General features: G+C 47.3%; 1 protein-coding gene across 1 annotated transcript in view; it reads left to right on the top strand.

The window, feature by feature from the left end:
* The window catches only part of LOC124556261, a 189,109-nt gene that overhangs the window by 4,415 nt on the left and 164,019 nt on the right, over positions 1-20,675 (top strand). The window contains exon 2 of the mRNA XM_047130247.1: positions 19,359-19,585. Within this exon, the coding sequence (XP_046986203.1) occupies positions 19,359-19,585 (227 nt within the window). The remainder of the gene's footprint in view (positions 1-19,358; positions 19,586-20,675) is intronic.

Below are 20,675 nucleotides of genomic sequence, written 5' to 3'. Positions count from 1 at the left end.
AAAACAATAAAGGAAAAAAAAGAAGAAAATGACGCGGTTGTTAGATCGGTTACTGCTGCTACAGTGGCAGGCTATCAAGATTTAAGTGAGTTTGAACATGGTGTTATAGTCGGCATATGAGCGATGGGACACAGCATCTGTGAGCCGGCCGGTGTGGCCGTGCGGTTAAAGGCGCTTCAGTCTGGAACCGCGTGACCGCTCCGGTCGCAGGTTCGAATCCTGCCTCGGGCATGGATGTGTGTGATGTCCTTAGGTTAGTTAGTTAGGTTTAAGTAGTTCTAAGTTCTAGGGGACTGATGACCACAGCTGTTAAGTCCCATAGTGCTCAGAGCCATTTGAACCATTTTGAACAGCATCTGTGAGGTAGGAATGAAGTGGGGATTTTCCCGTACGAGCATTTCGCCAGTGTACTGTGAATATCAGGAACCCAGTAAAACATCAAATCTCTGACATCACTGCAGCCGGAAAAAGATCCTGCAAGAACGGGATCAACAATGACTGAAGAGAATCATTCAGTGAGACAGAAGCGCAGCCCTTCCGCAAATTGCTGCAGATTTCAGCAATGGGCCATCAACATATGTCAGCTTGCAAACCATTCAACGAAACATGGAGCCGAAGACCCACTCGAGTATCCTTGATGACTGCGCACCACAAAGCTTTACGCCTCGCCTGGGCGACATTGGACTGTTGATGACCAGATACATGTTGCCTGGTCGGAAGAGTCTCGTTTCAAATGGTATCGAGCGGACGGCCGTGTACGGGTATGGAGACAATCTGATGAACCCATGGACCCTGCATGTCAAGAGGGGACTTTTCCAGCTAGTGGAGGCTCTGTAATGGTGTGGGGCGTGTCCAGTTGGAGTGATATGAGACTCCAGATACGTCTAGATACGAATCTGACGGGTACGTAAGCATCCTGTCCAATCACCTGCATGCATTCATCTCTATTGTGCGTTTTGACGGACTTGGGCAATTCCAGCAGGACAATGCGACACCTCTCACGTCCAGAAATGCTACAAAATGGCTCCAGGGACACTCTTATGAGTTTAAACACCTCCACTGGCCATCAAACTCCCCAGACATGAACATTATTGAGCACACCTGGGATGCCTAACAACGTGCTTTCCAGAAGAGAGCTCCACACACTCGTACCCTTACTGATTTATGGCTCAAATGGTTCAAATGGCTCTGAGCACTATGGGACTTAACTTCTGAGGTCATGAGTCCCCTAGAACTTAGAACCACTTAAACCTAACTAACCTAAGGACATCACACACATCCATGCCCGGGGCAGGATTCGAACCTGCGACCGGAGCGGTCGCGCAGCTCCAGACTGTAGCGCCTAGAACCTTCTCGGCCACTCTGGCCGGCCATACTGATTTACGGGCAGCCCTGCAGCATTCATGGTGTCAGTTCCCTTCAGCACTACTTCAGACGTTAGTCGAATCCGTGCCACGTCGTGTTGCGGCACTTGTGCGTGTTCGCGGGTTCCTACACGATATTAGGCAGGTGCACCAGTTTCTTTGGCTCTTCAGTACATATATACACATCAAAAAAAGTTTTGCATCACCCCAGTTGCCAGAACTACTGAAGACAGACGTTGACTGTGGATACTGTATGAGACACAGTCCCTTGGACTGTTCAGAGATGTCACTAAACCCACCCAAAGATGTAAACAACCATGGATGAGCAGCGCCTATTAGACGAAAGGGGTCCGACAGCCGATCACTTCCAGTCATTCCACCTCGAAGGAGGTACACGGCTCGTGTTGTCTGTAGTTCAACCACGCCTAGACGGTCAATACCGCGGTTCGATCGCGTCCGCATTGTCACTTTGTGCCTGGAAGGGCTCTCAACAAGGGAAGTGTCCAGGCGTCTCGGAGTGAAGCAAAGCGATGTTGTTAAGATATGGAGGATATGCAGAGAGGCAGGGCCACTACTGCAGTGGATGACCGCTACCTACGGATTATGGCTCGGAGGAACCCTGACAGCGACGTCACAATGTTGAGTACTGCCTGTCGTGCAGCCCCAGGACATTGTGTTACGACTCAAACTCTACGCAGTAAGCTGCATGATGCTGAACTTCACTCCCGACGTCCATGGTGAGGTCCATCTTTGCAACCACGACACCATGCAGCGCGGTGCAGATGGGCCCAACAACATGCCGAATGGACCGCTCAGGATTAGCATCACGTTCTCTTCACTGATGAGTGTCGCATATGTCGTCTACCAGACAATTGTCGGAGACGTATTTGGAGGCAACACAGTCAGGCTGAACGCCTTAGACACACTGTCCAGCGATTGCAGCAAGGTGGAGGTTCCCTGATGTTTTGGGGTGGTCACGGAAGGCGCCGTAACGGCTGTACGATACGTGAATGCCATCCTCCGACCAATAGTGCGACCATATCGGCAGCATATTGGTGAGGCATTCGTCTTCATGGACGACCATTCGCACCCCCATCGTGCGCATCTTGTGAATGACATCCTTCAGGATAACGACATCGATTTACTAGTGCGACCAGCATGTTCTCTAGACATGTACCCTATCGAACGTGCCTGGAATATACTGGAAATGGCTGTTTATAGACGACGCGACTCACCAACCACTCTGAGGGATCTACGCCGAATCGCCGTTGAGGAGTGGGACAATCTGGACCAACAGTACCTTGATGAACTTGTGGATAGTATGGAACGACGAATACAGGCATGCATCAATTTAAGAGGACGTGCTACTGGGTATTAAAGGTACCGGTGTGTACAGAAATCTGGACCACCACCTCTGAAGGTCTCGCTGTATGGTGGTACAACATGCGATTTGTGGTTTTCATGAGCAATAAAAAGGGTGGAAATGATGTTTATGTTGATTTATATTCCAATTTTCTATACAGGTTCCGGAACTCTCAAAACCGAGGTGATGCAAAACTTTTTCTGATATATATATATATATATAAGTTATGTATGCATGTACGTTCCACATCTTCTCCTGTGACACTGGGCCGATTGCAGTGAAACTTGGTACACATGCTCGTATTAACTGCCCTCTGGAAAAGATTCGTTGTTGGGCTAACTACGAACTGCAAATCGAGGGGGTGGTGGAGAAAAAGCAGTGTAGACCACGACACGCTAGTAAACACGTTCTAGTTATTTAGTATTTGAGAATCATAGCACTTAGTGACTTGCATCAAACTTTACATACAGTTTAAAACCTTTGCGAAGCTTATTCTCGTTGACAGCTCCTACAAAATGATGAAAGGAAAATAGTTTATCGCTTACTGCACTTTTGTTGATCATCTAGTAAAACAGTCGCATGAAGTATCAGTTTTTAATTTTTTTTCGTTCTTTACTAATAAATTTACTAACGACACATTCTGCAGACATTGTAGACATATACCACTGAATCAGCAAAGTTCTATCATTTTACAACATGAAGTTCAGGAGATATGACGTCATAAACACTGAGCTGCATCAGCCCTGACTTTTAATATATTACTTCTTTACTACTATTTCTGTTCACAACACATTTCGCTGACAGTATCCACGTATATCACTTGATGTACCTGCAAAATTATATAATTTTACAGCACATTGTTCAGGAGATACATCATAAACATTGAGCTGCGTAAAACTGAAACTACTAGACGAAATTTGCTACATAATCAGGTGAAAGATGCAGGTTATGTACAAATAAGTGTGAAATATATAAATATACGACAAATATATTTGACATTTGCGTACACTGGCAAAGCCATGGGTAAAAAGCCCATCCAAAAGTCCTAGAAAGATTTCAACGAAATTTGGTGCACAGATTAGTTACGAACTGGAAAAAACGACCAGCCTCCTAGTGGGGAGAGCATGATGACGTGGAGAGAGAATAGGGGAGGAGACGGAAAGATAGTGAGGGGGAGGAGGAGATGGACATAGCTAGGGCGACGAGGAGATGGGCAGAGAGAAGTGGAGCAAAAAATGGGCAGAGCGAGGGGAAAGAAGAAGATGGACAGCGATTGGAAAGAGGAAGAGCTGGGCAGAGACCGGAGAAGGGTGAGGAGGAGGAGGAAACGGAGAAGGTGGAATTAGAGGGGTAAGAGATGATAGACAGAAGGGGAAGCAGCAGAAGGACAGAGGAGGGAAAAGTAGATGGATACAGATAGGTGGGAGGAGGAGATGGGCAGAAGGAGATGGGCAGAGAGTGAGGGTGATGGAGGAGATCGGAAGAGAGTGAGGGTGGTGGAGGAGGTGGACAAAGAGAAAGGGTAGAGAAGATGGACAGAAAGGGGGTGATGGAGGAGGAGGACAGAGAGAAAGGGTGGAGAGGATGGACAGAAAGTGGGTGATGGAGGAAGAGGACAGAGAGAAAGAGTGGAGATGATGGACAGAAAGGCGGTGATCGAGGAGGTGAACAAAGTGAAAGGGTGGAGACAATGGACAGAAGGGGGTGATGGAGGAGGTGGACAGAGAGAAAGGGTGGAGAAGATGGACAGAAAGGGGGTGATGGAGGAGGTGGACAGAGAGAAAGGGTGGAGATGATGGACAGAAAGGGGGTAAAGGTGGAGGTAGACAGAGAGAAAGGGCGCAGAAGATGGACAGAGAGGGGATGAATGAGGAGGTGGACAGAGAGCAAGGGTGGAGAACATGGACAGAAAGGGGGTGATGGAGGAGGTGGACAGAGAGAAAGGGTGGAGAAGATGGACAGAAAGTGGGTGATGGAGGAGGAGGAGGACAGAGAGAAAGAGTGGAGAAGATGGACAGAAAGGCGGTGATCGAGGAGGTGGACAAAGTGAAAGGGTGGAGACGATGGACAGAAGGGGGTGATGGAGGAGGTGGACAGGGAGAAAGGGTGGAGAAGATGGACAGAAAGGGGGTGATGGAGGAGGTGGACAGAGAGAAAGGGTGGAGATGATGGACAGAAAGGGGGTAAAGGTGGAGGTAGACAGAGAGAAAGGGCGCAGAAGATGGACAGAGAGGGGATGAATGAGGAGGTGGACAGAGAGCAAGGGTGGAGAACATGGACAGAAAGGGGGTGATGGAGGAGGTGGACAGAGAGAAAGGGTGGAGAAGATGGACAGAAAAGGGGTGATGGAGGAGGTGGACAGAGAGAAAGGTTGGAGAAAATAGACAGAAAGGGGGTGATGGAGAAGGTGGACATAGAGAAAGGGTGCAGAAGATGGACAGAAAGGGGGTGATGGAGGAGGTGGATAGAGAGAGAGGGTGGAGAAGATGCACAGAAAGGGGGTGATGGAGGAAGTGGACAGAGAGAAAAGGGAAGAAGATGGACAAAAAGGGGGTGACAGTGGAGGTGGACTGAGAAAAAGGGTGGAGAAGATGGACAGAAAGAGTGTGATGGAGGAGGTGGTCAAAGAGAAAGGGTGGAGAAGATGGACAGAAAAGGGGTGATGGAGGAGGTGGACAGGGAGAAAGGGTGGAGAAGATGAGCAGAAAGGGGATGATGGAGGAGGTAGACAGAGAGAAAGGGTGGAGAAGATGGACAGAAAGGGGCTAATGGAAGAGGAGGACAGTGAGAAAGGATGGAGAAGATGGACAGAAAGGGGGTGATGGTGGAGGTGGACAGAGAGAAAGGGTGGAGAAGATGGGCAGAAAGGGTATGAGGGTGGAGGTGGACAGAGAGAAAGTGTGGAGAAGATAAACAGGGTGATGGAGGAGGTGGAGGGAGAGGAAGAGTGGAGAAGATGGACAGGAAGGGGGTGATGGAGGAGGTGGACAGAGAGAAAGGTTGGAGAAAATAGACAGAAAGGGGGTGATGGAGAAGGTGGACATAGAGAAAGGGTGCAGAAGATGGACAGAAAGGGGGTGATGGAGGAGGTGGATAGAGAGAGAGGGTGGAGAAGATGCACAGAAAGGGGGTGATGGAGGAAGTGGACAGAGAGAAAAGGGAAGAAGATGGACAAAAAGGGGGTGACAGTGGAGGTGGACTGAGAAAAAGGGTGGAGAAGATGGACAGAAAGAGGGTGATGGAGGAGGTGGTCAAAGAGAAAGGGTGGAGAAGATGGACAGAAAAGGGGTGATGGAGGAGGTGGACAGAGAGAAAGGGTGGAGAAGATGAGCAGAAAGGGGATGATGGAGGAGGTAGACAGAGAGAAAGGGTGGAGATGATGGACAGAAAGGGGGTAAAGGTGGAGGTAGACAGAGAGAAAGGGCGCAGAAGATGGACAGAGAGGGGATGAATGAGGAGGTGGACAGAGAGCAAGGGTGGAGAACATGGACAGAAAGGGGGTGATGGAGGAGGTGGACAGAGAGAAAGGGTGGAGAAGATGGACAGAAAGTGGGTGATGGAGGAGGAGGACAGAGAGAAAGAGTGGAGAAGATGGACAGAAAGGCGGTGATCGAGGAGGTGGACAAAGTGAAAGGGTGGAGCCGATGGACAGAAGGGGGTGATGGAGGAGGTGGACAGAGAGAAAGGGTGGAGAAGATGGACAGAAAGGGGGTGATGGAGGAGGTGGACAGAGAGAAAGGGTGGAGATGATGGACAGAAAGGGGGTAAAGGTGGAGGTAGACAGAGAGAAAGGGCGCAGAAGATGGACAGAGAGGGGATGAATGAGGAGGTGGACAGAGAGCAAGGGTGGAGAACATGGACAGAAAGGGGGTGATGGAGGAGGTGGACAGAGAGAAAGGGTGGAAAAGATGGACAGAAAAGGGGTGATGGAGGAGGTGGACAGAGAGAAAGGTTGGAGAAAATAGACAGAAAGGGGGTGATGGAGAAGGTGGACATAGAGAAAGGGTGCAGAAGATGGACAGAAAGGGGGTGATGGAGGAGGTGGATAGAGAGAGAGGGTGGAGAAGATGCACAGAAAGGGGGTGATGGAGGAAGTGGACAGAGAGAAAAGGGAAGAAGATGGACAAAAAGGGGGTGACAGTGGAGGTGGACTGAGAAAAAGGGTGGAGAAGATGGACAGAAAGAGGGTGATGGAGGAGGTGGTCAAAGAGAAAGGGTGGAGAAGATGGACAGAAAAGGGGTGATGGAGGAGGTGGACAGAGAGAAAGGTTGGAGAAAATAGACAGAAAGGGGGTGATGGAGAAGGTGGACATAGAGAAAGGGTGCAGAAGATGGACAGAAAGGGGGTGATGGAGGAGGTGGATAGAGAGAGAGGGTGGAGAAGATGCACAGAAAGGGGGTGATGGAGGAAGTGGACAGAGAGAAAAGGGAAGAAGATGGACAAAAAGGGGGTGACAGTGGAGGTGGACTGAGAAAAAGGGTGGAGAAGATGGACAGAAAGAGGGTGATGGAGGAGGTGGTCAAAGAGAAAGGGTGGAGAAGATGGACAGAAAAGGGGTGATGGAGGAGGTGGACAGAGAGAAAGGGTGGAGAAGATGAGCAGAAAGGGGATGATGGAGGAGGTAGACAGAGAGAAAGGGTGGAGAAGATGGACAGAAAGAGGCTAATGGAAGAGGAGGACAGTGAGAAAGGATGGAGAAGATGGACAGAAAGGGGGTGATGGTGGAGGTGGACAGAGAGAAAGGGTGGAGAAGATGGGCAGAAAGGGTATGAGGGTGGAGGTGGACAGAGAGAAAGTGTGGAGAAGATAAACAGGGTGATGGAGGAGGTGGACGGAGAGGAAGAGTGGAGAAGATGGACAGGAAGGGGATTATGGAGGAGGTGGACAGAGATAAAGGGTGGAGAAGATGGACAGAAAGGGGCTAATGGAAGAGGAGGGCAGTGAGAAAGGATGGAGAAGATGGACAGAAAGGGGGTGATGGTGGAGGTGGACAGAGAGAAAGGATGGAGAAGATGGGCAGAAAGGGTATGAGGGTGGAGGTGGACAGAGAGAAAGTGTGGAGAAGATAAACAGGGTGATGGAGGAGGTGGACGGAGAGGAAGAGTGGAGAAGATGGACAGGAATTGGATTATGGAGGAGGTGGCCAGAGAGAAAGGGTGGAGAAGATGGGGAGAAAGGGGGTGATGGAGGAGGTGGACTGAGAGAAGGGTGGAGAAGATGGACAGAAAGGGGCTAATGGAGGAGGTGGGCAGAGAGAAAGGGGGGAGAAGATGGACAGAAAGTGGGTGAGGGCTGAGGAGGACTGAGAGAAAGGGTGGAGAAGATGGACAGAGAAAGGGTGATGGAGGAGGTACTCAGAGAGGAAGGGAGGAGAAGATGGACAGATAGAGGGTGGTGGAGGAAGTGGACAGAGAGAAAGGGTGGAGAAGAAGGACAGAAAGGGGCTGATGGGGGAGGTGGACAGAGAGAAAGGGTGGAGAAGGTGGACAGAGAGGGGGTGATGGAGGAGGTGGAGAGAGAGAAAGAGTGGAGAAGATGAACAGGAAGTGGTGATGGAGGAGGTGGACAGAGAGAAAGGGTGGAGAAGATGGACAGAGATGGATTTGGTGGACAGAGAGAAAGGGTGAAGAAGATGGCCAAAAGGGGGTGTGGGTGGAGGTGGACTGAGAGGTAGGGTGGAGAAGAGGGTCAGAAAGGGGTTGAGGGTGTAGGAGGACTGAGAGAAAGGGTGGAGAAGATGGACGGATAGGGGGTGATGGAGGAGGTGGACAGAGAGAAAGGGTGTTGAAGATGGACAGAAAGGGGGTGGTGGAGGAGGTGGATAGAGAGAGAGGGTGGAGAACATGGATGGAAAGGGGGTGATGTAGGTGGTGGGCAGAGAGAAAGGGGGGAGAAGGTGGACAGAAAGGGGGTGAGGGTGGAGGTGGACAGAGCGAAATGGTGGAGAAGATGGACAGAAAACGGGTGAGGGTGTAGGTGGACTGAGAGAAAAGGTGGAGAAGATGGACGGAAAGAGGGGATGGAGGAGGTGGACAGAGAGAAAGAGTGGAGAAGAAGCGCAGGAAGGGGGTGATAGAGGAGGTGGGCAGAGAGAAAGGGTGGAGAAGATGGGGAGAGAGGGGTGTTGGAGGAGGTGGACTGAGAGAAAGGGCGGAGAAGATGGACAGAAAGGGGGTGGTGGAGGAAGTGGACAGAGAGAAAGGGTGGAGAAGATGGACAGAAAGGGGCTGATGGGGGAGGTGGCCTGAGAGAAAGGGTGGAGAAAATGGACAGAAAGGGGGTGATGGAGGAGGTGGAGAGAGAGAAAGGGTGGAGAAGATGGACAGAAAGATGGTGAGGGTGGAGGTGGACTGAGAGGAAGGGTGAGAAGATGGACAGAAAGGGGGTGATGGAGGAGGTGGACAGAGAGAAAGTTTGGAGAAGATGGACAGAAAGGGGGTGAGAGGGTGGAGGTGGACTGAGAGAAAGGGTGAAGAAAATTGACAGAAAGGGGGTAAGGGTGGAGGTGGAAAGAGAGAAAGGTACGAGAAGATGTACAGAAAGGGCGTGATGGAGGAGGTGGACAGAGTGAAACGATGGAGAAGATTGACAGAAAGGGGGTGGACGTAGAGAAAGGGTGGAGAAGATCTACTTCTAATTCTACATTTATACTCCGGAAGCCACCCAACTGTGTGTGGCGGAGGGCACTTTACGTGCCACTGTCATTAACTCCCTTTCCTGTTCCAGTCGCGTATGGTTCGCGGGAAGAACGACTGTCTAAAAGCCTCCGTGCGCGCTCGAATCTCTCTAATTTTACATTCGTGATCTCCTCGGGAGGTGTAAGTAGGGGGAAGCAATATATTCGATACCTCATCCAGAAACGCAGCCACTCGAGATCTGGCGAGCAAGCTACACCGCGATGCAGAGCGCCTCTCTTGAGAGACTGCCACTTGAGTTCATTAAACAACTCCGTAACGCTATCACGGTTACCAAATAACCCTGTGACGAAACGCGCCGCTCTTCTTTGGATCTTCTCTATCTCCTCTGTCAACCCAATCTGGTACAGATCCCACACTGATGAGCAATACTCAAGCATAGGTCGAACGAGTGTTTTGTAAGCCACCTCCTTTGTTGATGGACTACATTTGCTAAGGACTCTCGCAATGAATCTCAACCTGATACCCGCCTTACCAACAATTAATTTTATATGGTTATTCCACTTCAAATCGTTCCGCACGCATACTTCCAGACATTTTACAGAAGTAACTGCTACCGCTGTCATATAGTCATACAATAAAGGATCCTTCTTTCTATGTATTCGAAATACATTACATTTGTCTATGTTAAGGGTCAGTTGCCACTCCCTGCACCAAGTGCCTATCCGCTGCAGATCTTCCTGCATTTCGCTACAATTTTCTAATGCTGCAACTTCTATGTATACTTCAGCATCATCCGCGAAAAGCCGCATGGAACTTCCGACACTATCTACTAGGTCATTTATATATATTGTGAAAAGCAATGGTCCCGTAACACTCCCCTGTGGCACGCCAGAGGTTACTTTATCGTCTGTAGACGTCTCTCCATTGATAACAGCATGCTGTGTTCTGTTTACTAAAAACTCTTCAATCCAGCCACACAGCTGGTCTGATATTCCGTAGGTTCTTACTTTGTTTATCAGGCGACAGTGTGGAACTGTATCGAACGCCTTCCGGAAGTCAAGAAAAATAGCATCTACCTGGGAGCCTGTATCAAATATTTTCTGGGTCTCATGAACAAATAAAGCGAGTTGGGTCTCACACGATCGCTGTTTCCGGAATCCATGTTGATTCCTACAGAGTAGATTCTGGGTTTCCAAAAACTACATGATACTCGAGCAAAAAACATGTTCTAAAATTCTACAACAGATCGACGTCAGAGATATAGGTTCATAGTTATGCGCATCTGCTCGACGACCCTTCTTGAAGACTGGGACTACCTGTGCTCTTTTCCAATCATTTGGAACCTTCCGTTCCTCTAGAGACTTGCGGTACACGGCTGTTAGAAGGGGGGCAAGTTCTTTCGCGTACTCTGTGTAGAATCGAATTGGTATCCCGTCAGGTCCAGTGGACTTTCCTCTGTTGAGTGATTCCAGTTGCTTTTCTATTCCTTGGACACTTATCTCGATGTCAGCCATTTTTTCGTTTGAGCGAGGATTTAGAGAAGGAACTGCAGTGCGGTCTTCCTCTGTGAAACAGCTTTGGAAAAAGGTGTTCAGTATTTCAGCTTAACGCGTGTCATCCTCTGTTTCAATGCCATCATCATCCCGGAGTGTCTGGATATGCTGTTTCGATCCACTTACTGATTTAACGTAAGACCAGAACTTCCTAGAATTTCCTGTCACGTCGGTACATAGAATTCTACTTTCGAATTCACTGAACGCTTCACGCATAGCCCTCCTTACGCTAACTTTGACATCGTTTAGCTTCTGTTTGTCTGAGAGGTTTTGGCTGCGTTTAAACTTGGAGTGAAGCTCTTTTTGCTTTCGCAATAGTTTCCTAACTTTGTTGTTGTAGCACGGTGGGTTTTTCCCGACCCACACAGTTTTACTCGGCACGTACCTGTCTAAAACGCATTTTACGATTGCCTTCAACTTTTTCCATAAACACTCAACATTGTCAGTGTGGGAACAGAAATTTTCGTTATGATCTGTTAGGTAGTCTAAAATCCACCTTCTATTACTCTTGTTAAACAAATAAACCTTCCTCCCAATTTTTATATTCCTGTTAACATCCATAATCAGGGATGCTGCAACGGCCTTATGATCACTGATTCCCTGTCCTGCACATACAGAGTCGAAAAGTTCGGGTCTGTTTGTTATCAGTATGTCCAAGATGTTATCTCCACGAGTTGGTTCTCTGTTTAATTGCTCGACGTAATCTTTGGATGGACGGAAAGGGGGTGAGGGTGGAGGTGGACTGAGAGAAATGGTGGAGAAGATGGACAGAAAGGGGGTGCAGGTGGAAGTGGACTGAGGGAAAGGGTGGAGAAGATGGACAGAAAGGGGGTGATGGAGGAGGTGGGCAGAGAGAAAGGGGGTGGTGGAGGATGTGGACAGAGAGAAATGGTGGAGAAGATTGACAGAAAAGGGGTGAAGGAGGAGGTGGACAGAGAGAAAGGGTGGAGAAGATGGACAGAAAGGGGGTGAGGGTGGATGTGGACTGAGAGAAAAGGTGGAGAAGATGGACAGAAAGGGGGTGAGGGTGGAGGTGGACTGAGAGGAAGGGTGGGAAGATGTACAGAAAGGGTGTGATGGAGGAGGTGGACAGAGTGAAACGATGGAGAAGATTGACAGAAAGGGGGTGGGGGTGGAGGTGGATTGAGAAAAAAGGTGTAAAAGATGGACAGAAAGGGGGTGATGGAGGAGGTGTATAGAGAGAGAGGGTGGAGAAGATGGACAGGTAGGGGGTGATGGAGGAGGTGGACAGAGAGAAAGGGTTGAGAAGATAGACAGAAAGGGGGTGATGGAGGTGGACAGAGAGTAAGGGTGGAGAAGACGGACAGAATGGGAGTGAGGGTGGAGGTGGGCAGAGAGAAAGGGTGGAGAAGATGGACAGAAAGGGGGTGAAGGTGGTGGTGGACAGAGAGAAATGGTGGAGGAGATGGACACAAAGGGGGTGAGGGTGGAGGTGGACTGAGAGAAAGGGTGGAGAAGATGGACAGAACGAGGGTGATGAAGGAGGTGGGCAGAGAGAAAGGGTGGAGAAGATGGGCAGAAAGGGGGTGTGGGTGGAGGTGGACTGGGAGAAAGGGTGGGGAAGATGGTCAGAAGTGGGGTGATGGTGGAGGTGGACTGAGAGAAAGGGTGGAGAAGATGGACAGAAAGGGGGTGATGGCGGTGGTAGACAGAGAGAACGGGTGGAGAGGATGGACAGAAAGAGGGTGATGTAGGAGGTGGACTGAGAGAGAGGGAGGGAGGAGGAAGATTAACAGAAAATTGGAGTAAAAACGTATGCAGCAATGCCTGGTACTCGTTTAGTCCTATATAAATTAATCGAGAAGTTTGTGTGAACCACATTGGATTTATGTCTCATGACGTTCTGAAAAATATCTTTGTGTCACTTCAAATACAAATGCATACTGTCACCTTACAGTAATCCCCCATCCAAACAACAGCAGGCAGTAGAGACTAATAGGCATTTTGGGACATGAGAGAACACCAAGAGGCATTCTGGATTAAATATCACCTTTGACGTTTAGGGTGCCTACGTGCAGGGGAAAAACAATACATCATCATGTCCTCATAGGCCATACCCCCATTCCTAAGATACACGCCGCCCCCTTCACCTTCCCATCCACTCTCCCTTCCCTCTGACTTCCTCTTTAATTTATTAGAAATATCCCGAACGGAATGGAAGTACACCGCCATTTAAAGAGCTTCTAAGCGAACTGTAGTACAGTAAACACATATTTAGCTCTCCCGGTCGCTGCTCAGTATTTCAGTGCCATATCAGCTTGTTTGATCAAAGTTCTCAACTCCTCCCTAAGCACACACTTATTTTGGAAATAGTCCAATGAAAGTGCGTCTTATGACAATGATGGGCTCTCCTTGCCTTTATTTCGCTTACATTGCCACTGTCTCCATCACTCGTTTTCTTGCACTGTTCTGTCACTGTCAACTATGTTTCACTGGCATTGTAGCCCTCTCTTTCTCTCACACTGTCATTGTCTCCTTCTCTGTTTCTATACCACAACCATTGTCTGCTATCTTCCAGCATTTACTACTTGCAGGCAGGTCTATCTCATCGATTTACAGTCGACGTTTAGGCATTGCTCACAGTAACATGGACAAAAATATGGAAACACCAAAAACACAACACATGATCATGCCCAGTCCATTGTAGGAAGTCCGTTGGTATTTAAAACAGTTTCCAGTCAACTCAGAATGGACAAATATAGGTCTTTTATAGTTTTCGAGGAAATCTTACACCGTTCTCCCTACAAAATAATGACAAATTCAGGTAACGATGAAGTGGTGGATAGCGCGCAAGCGCCCATCTCTCCATAGTAAATCACAAAGGCTGAATAACATTGAGATCAGTAACTGTGGTGGCCAGGGGAGATGTGACAATTCATCCTCGTGCTCAAAAAACTAGTTCTGGACGATGCGAGCTGTTTGAAGAGCCTCCCTGTCTTCTTTGTGCGCAGTATCACCATTCGGGTACAAACGTTGTGCCATAGCATGGACGGGATCAGCCAAATTGGTTACATCAACTTTGGTAGTTATGCACTCTTGCAGAATAACCATGAGGCCCACGTAATGCCACGGTATGGCTACCCAAATAATCACCGAACCCTAACTCGGCCAAATGTTGGTAACGGGGTGAAACAAGACCACCAGACCAAATAACATTCTTCCAATGCACCGTAGCCCGGGTTTTATGCCTTTGGCACCACGTTTTCTTGTTGTGGGTTCTGATGAGTGGTTCTCGAATTCCAGCTCGCCCTGCAATCCACAGCTTATGGAGCTCCCTTTGTACTGATTTTGTGCCGACAGGGTTTTTGAGTGCGACATCCATTTCTGTAGTGAATTTTTCAGCTGTCATCCTCTTTATTTTTCGTCACAATCCTCTTCAATGACCGTCTATCACGATAACTGAACACACACTTGCGTCCACGGTGTGACTTAGCGGATGCTTTTTTTTTTTTTCTCTATAAGCGGCATGAATCTCTTGAAATACCAAACATTTCGGCTTCCTTGGTTAGGGAAGCACCCACCACCACACGAGCACCAACAATTTGCTCACTTCCGAGTTCACTTAGCGACTGACAGTTGCAATGTATTGAGAACAGTGCACAGGTCCTGTTCCTGGTCAAAGACAACACCCTGCGGGCTTGTCTAGCTTCTGAAAATGTTCAAGTATACATTTCTCGCGGTCTTTCCATATTCTGTCCAACTCCTGCATCTGCACTTCTTGAATTGGCCTTACGACGTAGAGACCGTACAGTAGCTGACTAGAGGCGTGGAGTGTGGTTAGATGGGCTGCGATTTTGCCTCTTTTTCAAACTGTGCAAAGCATGGAATGTACAGGTGGTTCAGTGAGGCATTTATCCTGTAGAGTGTGGAAGGTGTACTTCAGGCTGTTGCTTTGGGTTTTTTTGTACCATAAATTGGACCCATTCATTCAGGTTACCTTGAACATTAATCAGGTTGTTTATTTCAACGTTCTCGATGACGCATTATTATCTCTTTCTTCTGCCACTTCATCATGAGTAGGCTATGAGCACTTCCGTTATAAACAGCTGTGTTTACAGGACCGCACGCATAAATTCCTGGTTTGTCAAACCCTCAGATATCCTGCCTGATCTCTATTATCCTACTGAATCACTCTTTGTGGATTCTACATGAAATATTTGGAAATATCTCAAGCAACGGGTGAAACGTAGCATTCTACGTTCCTGTAATTTTTATCTCCATGTGACTTTATCGTCAATAAGTAGTGACAGGAAAAAATTATTATATTTTAAGGCCAAAATCGGTGTAATTTTTTGCCACAATCGGGGTCATTTTTTTCTGAAGTCGGCGTTGTTCTTTGTCAATGTCGGTGCTACTTTTTAGCCAAACTCAGTGTAAGTTTTTCCAAGCTTGGTGTCATTTTTTGGTTCAAAATGGTTCAAATGGCTCTGAACACTATGGGACTCAACTGCTGTGGTCATAAGTCCCCTAGAACTTAGAACTACTTAAACCTAACTAACCTAAGGACATCACACACATCCATGCCCGAGGCAGGATTCGAACCTACGAACGTAGCGGTCGTGCGGTTCCAGACTGCAGCGCCTTGAACCGCTCGGCCATTCCGGCCGGCGTCATTTTTTGGCCAAATTTGGTGTTATTCATTCCATCAAATTCGGTGTTATTTTTTTTACTCCCCAAAAGCACTGTCCTTTTCCTGCCTAAGTCAGTGTTGCTTTTTGTCAAATTCAGTGCACTTTTGTTGCCAAATTCAGTGTCGTGTTTTTGCCCAATTCAATGACTTTTTTTGCCAAATTTAGTGTCGTTTTTACGAAATATGTTTCTACGGAACTGGTTTTTGTGAAATTTGATATTAAATTTGCCACATTCGGTTTATTTTTCCCAAATGTGAAGTTTTTTTGACAAATATGATGTAATTTTTTTACCAAATACTTCGTTTCTTTTCCAAACTCGGAGTTATTGTTCTCCCATATTCGGTGCTATCATTTTACCAAATTCGGTGCTACATTTTGGCAAATTCAGTCGTCGTTTTTCCAAATTCGATATTGTTGTTTGCCACATTCGGCGCCTTTTTTGACACTTTCAGTGCTATTTTCGTCTTCACATAAGAGTTGGTTACGTGAAAAATGAACTGTCATTTTAATACATGAACCTCAACCTTGAGGAGATTAGAACTGTAAATGCTGTTTTAAGATTCAATGACTATCAGATAAGAACATAAGCAAACGGCCGTCGTTAGATTTATAGCATTTTGATATTACAAAATTACAACCGTAATTTCAGGTTATTTTTCCCGTTATCGTTTTCCCGTAATTTCCCTGTTCCTATCAATGAGTGGCTGTTACGCTCCCTTCACAGCCGAACTGAGGCCAATATGCAGGCCAGAGGTGGTCTTATATGGTATTAAAGAGATGTGTCCTGGGAGTAGCTAATTTTACTCCAGTGTGTTTATATGTTAACAATAACTCTATTGCAACTATATGATAAGGAAACTTAAGGGTTTATCGTATGCTGTCGTCATCTAGAAAAATTTGCTCGATTGAAGATCCCCTACCTTGCTCTGACCTTATTATCACGTTGTGTTCCTCCATATTGTATATTTACGTAGCCATCTAGCTATGTCAGTGTCTCCGTTTCGATTACATGAATGAAGATTTCTAGCTTTTAATATTTTACGAAGCAATTCAAGGTGAATGCTGCTTTACCCTGTGCTCGCCTCTTCATCTCCGAATAACTACTGCAACCTACATCCTTCTGTATCTGCTTACTGTATTCATCTCTTGGCCTCCCTCTATAATTTTTATCCCCCACACTTCTCTAACCGATTCCTTCATTTGCTACAAATTTCTTTACTCCTCAGTTGTGTTCAGTACCACTTCGTTAGCTACATGAACTATCCATCTAATCTTCAGCAATCTTCTGTAGCACTACATTTCAGCCGGCCGGGGTGACCGAGCGGTTCTAGGCGCTACACTCTGGAACCACGCGACCGCTACGGTCGAAGGTTCGAATCCTGCCTCGGGCATGGGTTTGTGTGATGTCCTTAGGTTAGTTAGGTTTAAGTAGTTCTAAGTTCTAGGGGACTGATGACTTCAGAAGTTAAGTCCCATAGTGCTCAAAGCCATTTGAACCATTTGAACTACATTTCAAAAGATTATCTGAACTGTGTACCGTCCATGTTTCGCTTCCATACAAGGCTACATGATAAACAAATGCATCCGAAACGACTTCCAACACTAAAATCTAAATTTGATATTAACACATTTCACTTCATCGGAAACGCTTTTCTTGCCATTGCCAGTCTATAGTACATATCCTCTTTACTTCGGCCACGATCAGTTATTTTACTGCCCGAATAACAACTACTTTCATTGCCTGGTTAACAAAGTAATTCCTTCAGTATCACATGACCTATTTCGACTATATTCAATTAACCTTGTTTTGCTTTTGTTGGTGTTCCTCTTATATCCTCCTTTCAAGACACTGTTCCTTCCATTCAGCTGTTCTTCCTAGAACTTTTCTGAATGTGACAGAATTACAATGTCATTGTGAATGACAAACCTCAATGTTTTTGTTTCTTCTCCCCGAACTTTAGTTCCATCTCCAAATTTTTCTTCCGTTTCCTTTATTGCTTGCTCAAAGTTCAGACTGAATAAAATAGGAGATAGATAGCAACCCTATCTCACTCACTTCTTCACCACTGCTTCCCTTTCATGCCCCTCGACTATTACATCTGCTGTCTGTTTTTTTGTACAGGTTGTATATAACATTTTCTCCCAATATTTTACCACTGTTACCTTCAGAATTTCTAAGTGTGTATTCCAGCCGACGATCACAAAAGGTGAAGTACACTACTGGCCATTAAAATTGCTACACCACGAAGATGACGTGCTACAAACGCGAAATTTAACCAACAGGAAGAAGATGCTGTGATATGCAAATGATTAGCTTTTCAGAGCATACACACAAGGTTGGCGCCGGTGGCGACACCTACAACGTCCTGACATGAGGAAAGTTGCCAACCAATTTCTCATACACAAACAGCAGTTGACCGGCGTTGCCTTGGGAAACGTTGTCGTGATGCCTCGTGTAAGGAGGAGAAATGCGTACCATCGCGTTTCCGACTTTGATAAAGGTCGGATTGAAGTCTATCGCGAGTGTGGTTTATCGTATCGCGACATTGCTGCTCGCGTTGGTCGAAATCCAATGACTGTAGGCAGAATATGGAATCGGTGGGTTCAGGAGGGTAATACGGAATGCCGTGCTGGATCCCAACGGCCTAGTATCACTAGCAGTCGAGATGACAGGCATCTTATCCGCATGGCTGTAACGGATGGTGCAGCCACGTCTCGATCCCTGAGTCAACAGATGGGGACGTTTGCAAGACAACAACCACCTGCACGAACAGTTCGACGACGTTGTCAGCAGCATGGACTATCAGCTCAGAGACCATGGCTGCGGTTACCCTTGACGCTGCATCACAGACAGAAGCGCCTGCGATGGTGTACTCAACGACGAACCTGGGTACACGAATGGCAGAACGTCATTTTTTCGGATGAGTCCAGGTTCTGTTTACAGCATCAGGATGGTTACATTCGTGTTTGGCGACATTGCGGTGAACGCACACTGGAAGCGTGTATTCGTCATCGCTTTACTGGCGTATCACCCGGCGTGATGGTATGGGGTGCCACTGGTTACACGTCTCGGTCACCTCTTGTTCGCACTGACGGCACTTTGAACAGTGGACGTTACATTTCATATGTGTTACGAACAGTGGCTCTACCCTTCATTCGATCCCTGCGAAACCCTACATTTCAGCAGGATAATGCACGACTGCATGTTGCAGGTCCTGTACGGGCCTTTCTGGATACATAAAATGTTCGACTGCTCCCCTGGCCAGCACATTCTCCAGATCACCCACCAATTGAAAACGTATGGTCAATGGTGGCCGAGCAACTGGCTCGTCACAATACGCCAGTCACTATTCTTGACGAACTGAGGTATCTTGTTGAAGCTGCATGGGCAGCTGTACCTGTACACGCCATCCAAGCTATGTTTGACTCAATGCCCAGGCGTATCAAGGCCGTTATTACGGCCAGAGGTGGTTGCTCTGGGTACTGATTTCTCAGGATCTATGCACCCAAATTGCGTGAAGATGTAATCACATGTCAGTTCTAGTATAATATATTTGTCCAATGAATACCCGTTTATGATCTGCTTTTTTTCTTGGTGCAGCAATTTTGATGGCCAGTAGTGTACCTGCTTTATCCTTCTTTCATGAAGATCTAATTTGCCATGTTGCCACATAGCCTGGGTGTTTCTATGGCATGTCAGGAGAACGATCGATGACTGTGTCTCAGTGAGAGGGGATGGTTCTTTATTCTGCATACAAAGATGGCTGTGCGCTGTTCTCGGTGACAGGTCGTATCTGGCGTTCCGCCACCCGACCAGCCAGGGGCTGCGCAGCTCGCTGTTCGCACCCTTCTGCAGCAGCGTGTGGGTGGCCAGCGGTGCCGTCTGGCTTCTTATCATGAGCTCGCTGCGGCTCATCACGTGGATCGGCTCGCGCCAAGCGGGCAGCATCGTGCAGGCTGAGAGCTCCTGGGGCGCCGTCGTCGTCTTCGCCGCCTGCGCTATTGGCTTACAAGGTAGACACTCTTTCTTTTTACCGCAGTATTCATCACAATGTATTCACGGAGACTGGTAACCGGTCACAGACCCTACTGTGATCTGCAAGTGTACGTTGTTTGCCCACGGATCGAGAATAACAAGATTTTGACCATTGCAGTAGACGAGGAGAACACGGCAAGTGGCATTACCCGATTTCCCAGGAACTTCACTCAGTGGAAGAGGAGTTAAAAAGGCGAATTCTTCTTGGCTGATCCGTAGGTATTCGGCCGTTTTTGAAAAAAAAAACAACGGTCGAAGTTTTGAGGTAGTTTCTAGGTACTTTATGTGCCTTTTATCGCGTGTTATTGCTCTGACGAAGTGGGGGCTCAGTGGTTAGGGTCTTTTTTTGTGTTCGAAACACGTTAATTGTTTTTATTTATTTTATTTTTATTGTTTTCGTGTATCTACGCATATCTGTAGAAAGTTGCTACACGAATCTCTCTTGTCAAATTAGGGGATACAAGGGCGTTGTGAGGTAACGGGCGAACTGTGGCGCCCTGAAAATACTGCAAGTTCAGAGTTGGCGGCGACCAATCGATCCGCTCGGCAAGGTGCGGCTCGTTAGCAAGCACGTGATGCCGCACAACGGCCGGCCACGTGGTCCATCGAGCACGTGGCTGGGAATTCCTTGGTGACGCTGTGCGCCAAGAGGGCTAGAGATGGCGGACTTTGTGAAACCTTAATGGCAGACATTTCACAGTTCGTATAGAAATTAATAGTAGCCAGATGAATCATGATACCTCAAAAAGAAACATGTACTGTACTATTATTTGCACGACGATTCTGATGGTGTAATCAGATTTTCAATATCTTTATTAGTATAAAGTTTAGTATGTGACGGTAAATAATACAAGTAACACCCAGCAAAGAATTTCCAAAATATAAACGCTTCATCCGATTTTGTCGACCGCCGTGTCTTTAGAAAGCTATTAGTGTAAAACTAAATTGGTATGAATTACAGGCATGTAACTTGAATAGTACATGAGTTATTGGAGGTCAAAGTGGCCGATTACTCTCGATCGCGTCAAGCCATAAGTACTCCACAGTTTATTCGTCTGTGTCTTTGTT

Source organism: Schistocerca americana, chromosome X (assembly GCF_021461395.2).
Source record: "Schistocerca americana isolate TAMUIC-IGC-003095 chromosome X, iqSchAmer2.1, whole genome shotgun sequence".
NCBI classification, from domain to species: Eukaryota; Metazoa; Arthropoda; class Insecta; order Orthoptera; family Acrididae; genus Schistocerca; species Schistocerca americana.
Note: the sequence above shows the minus strand (reverse complement) of the source record. Positions and strands in the feature narration are given on the sequence as shown.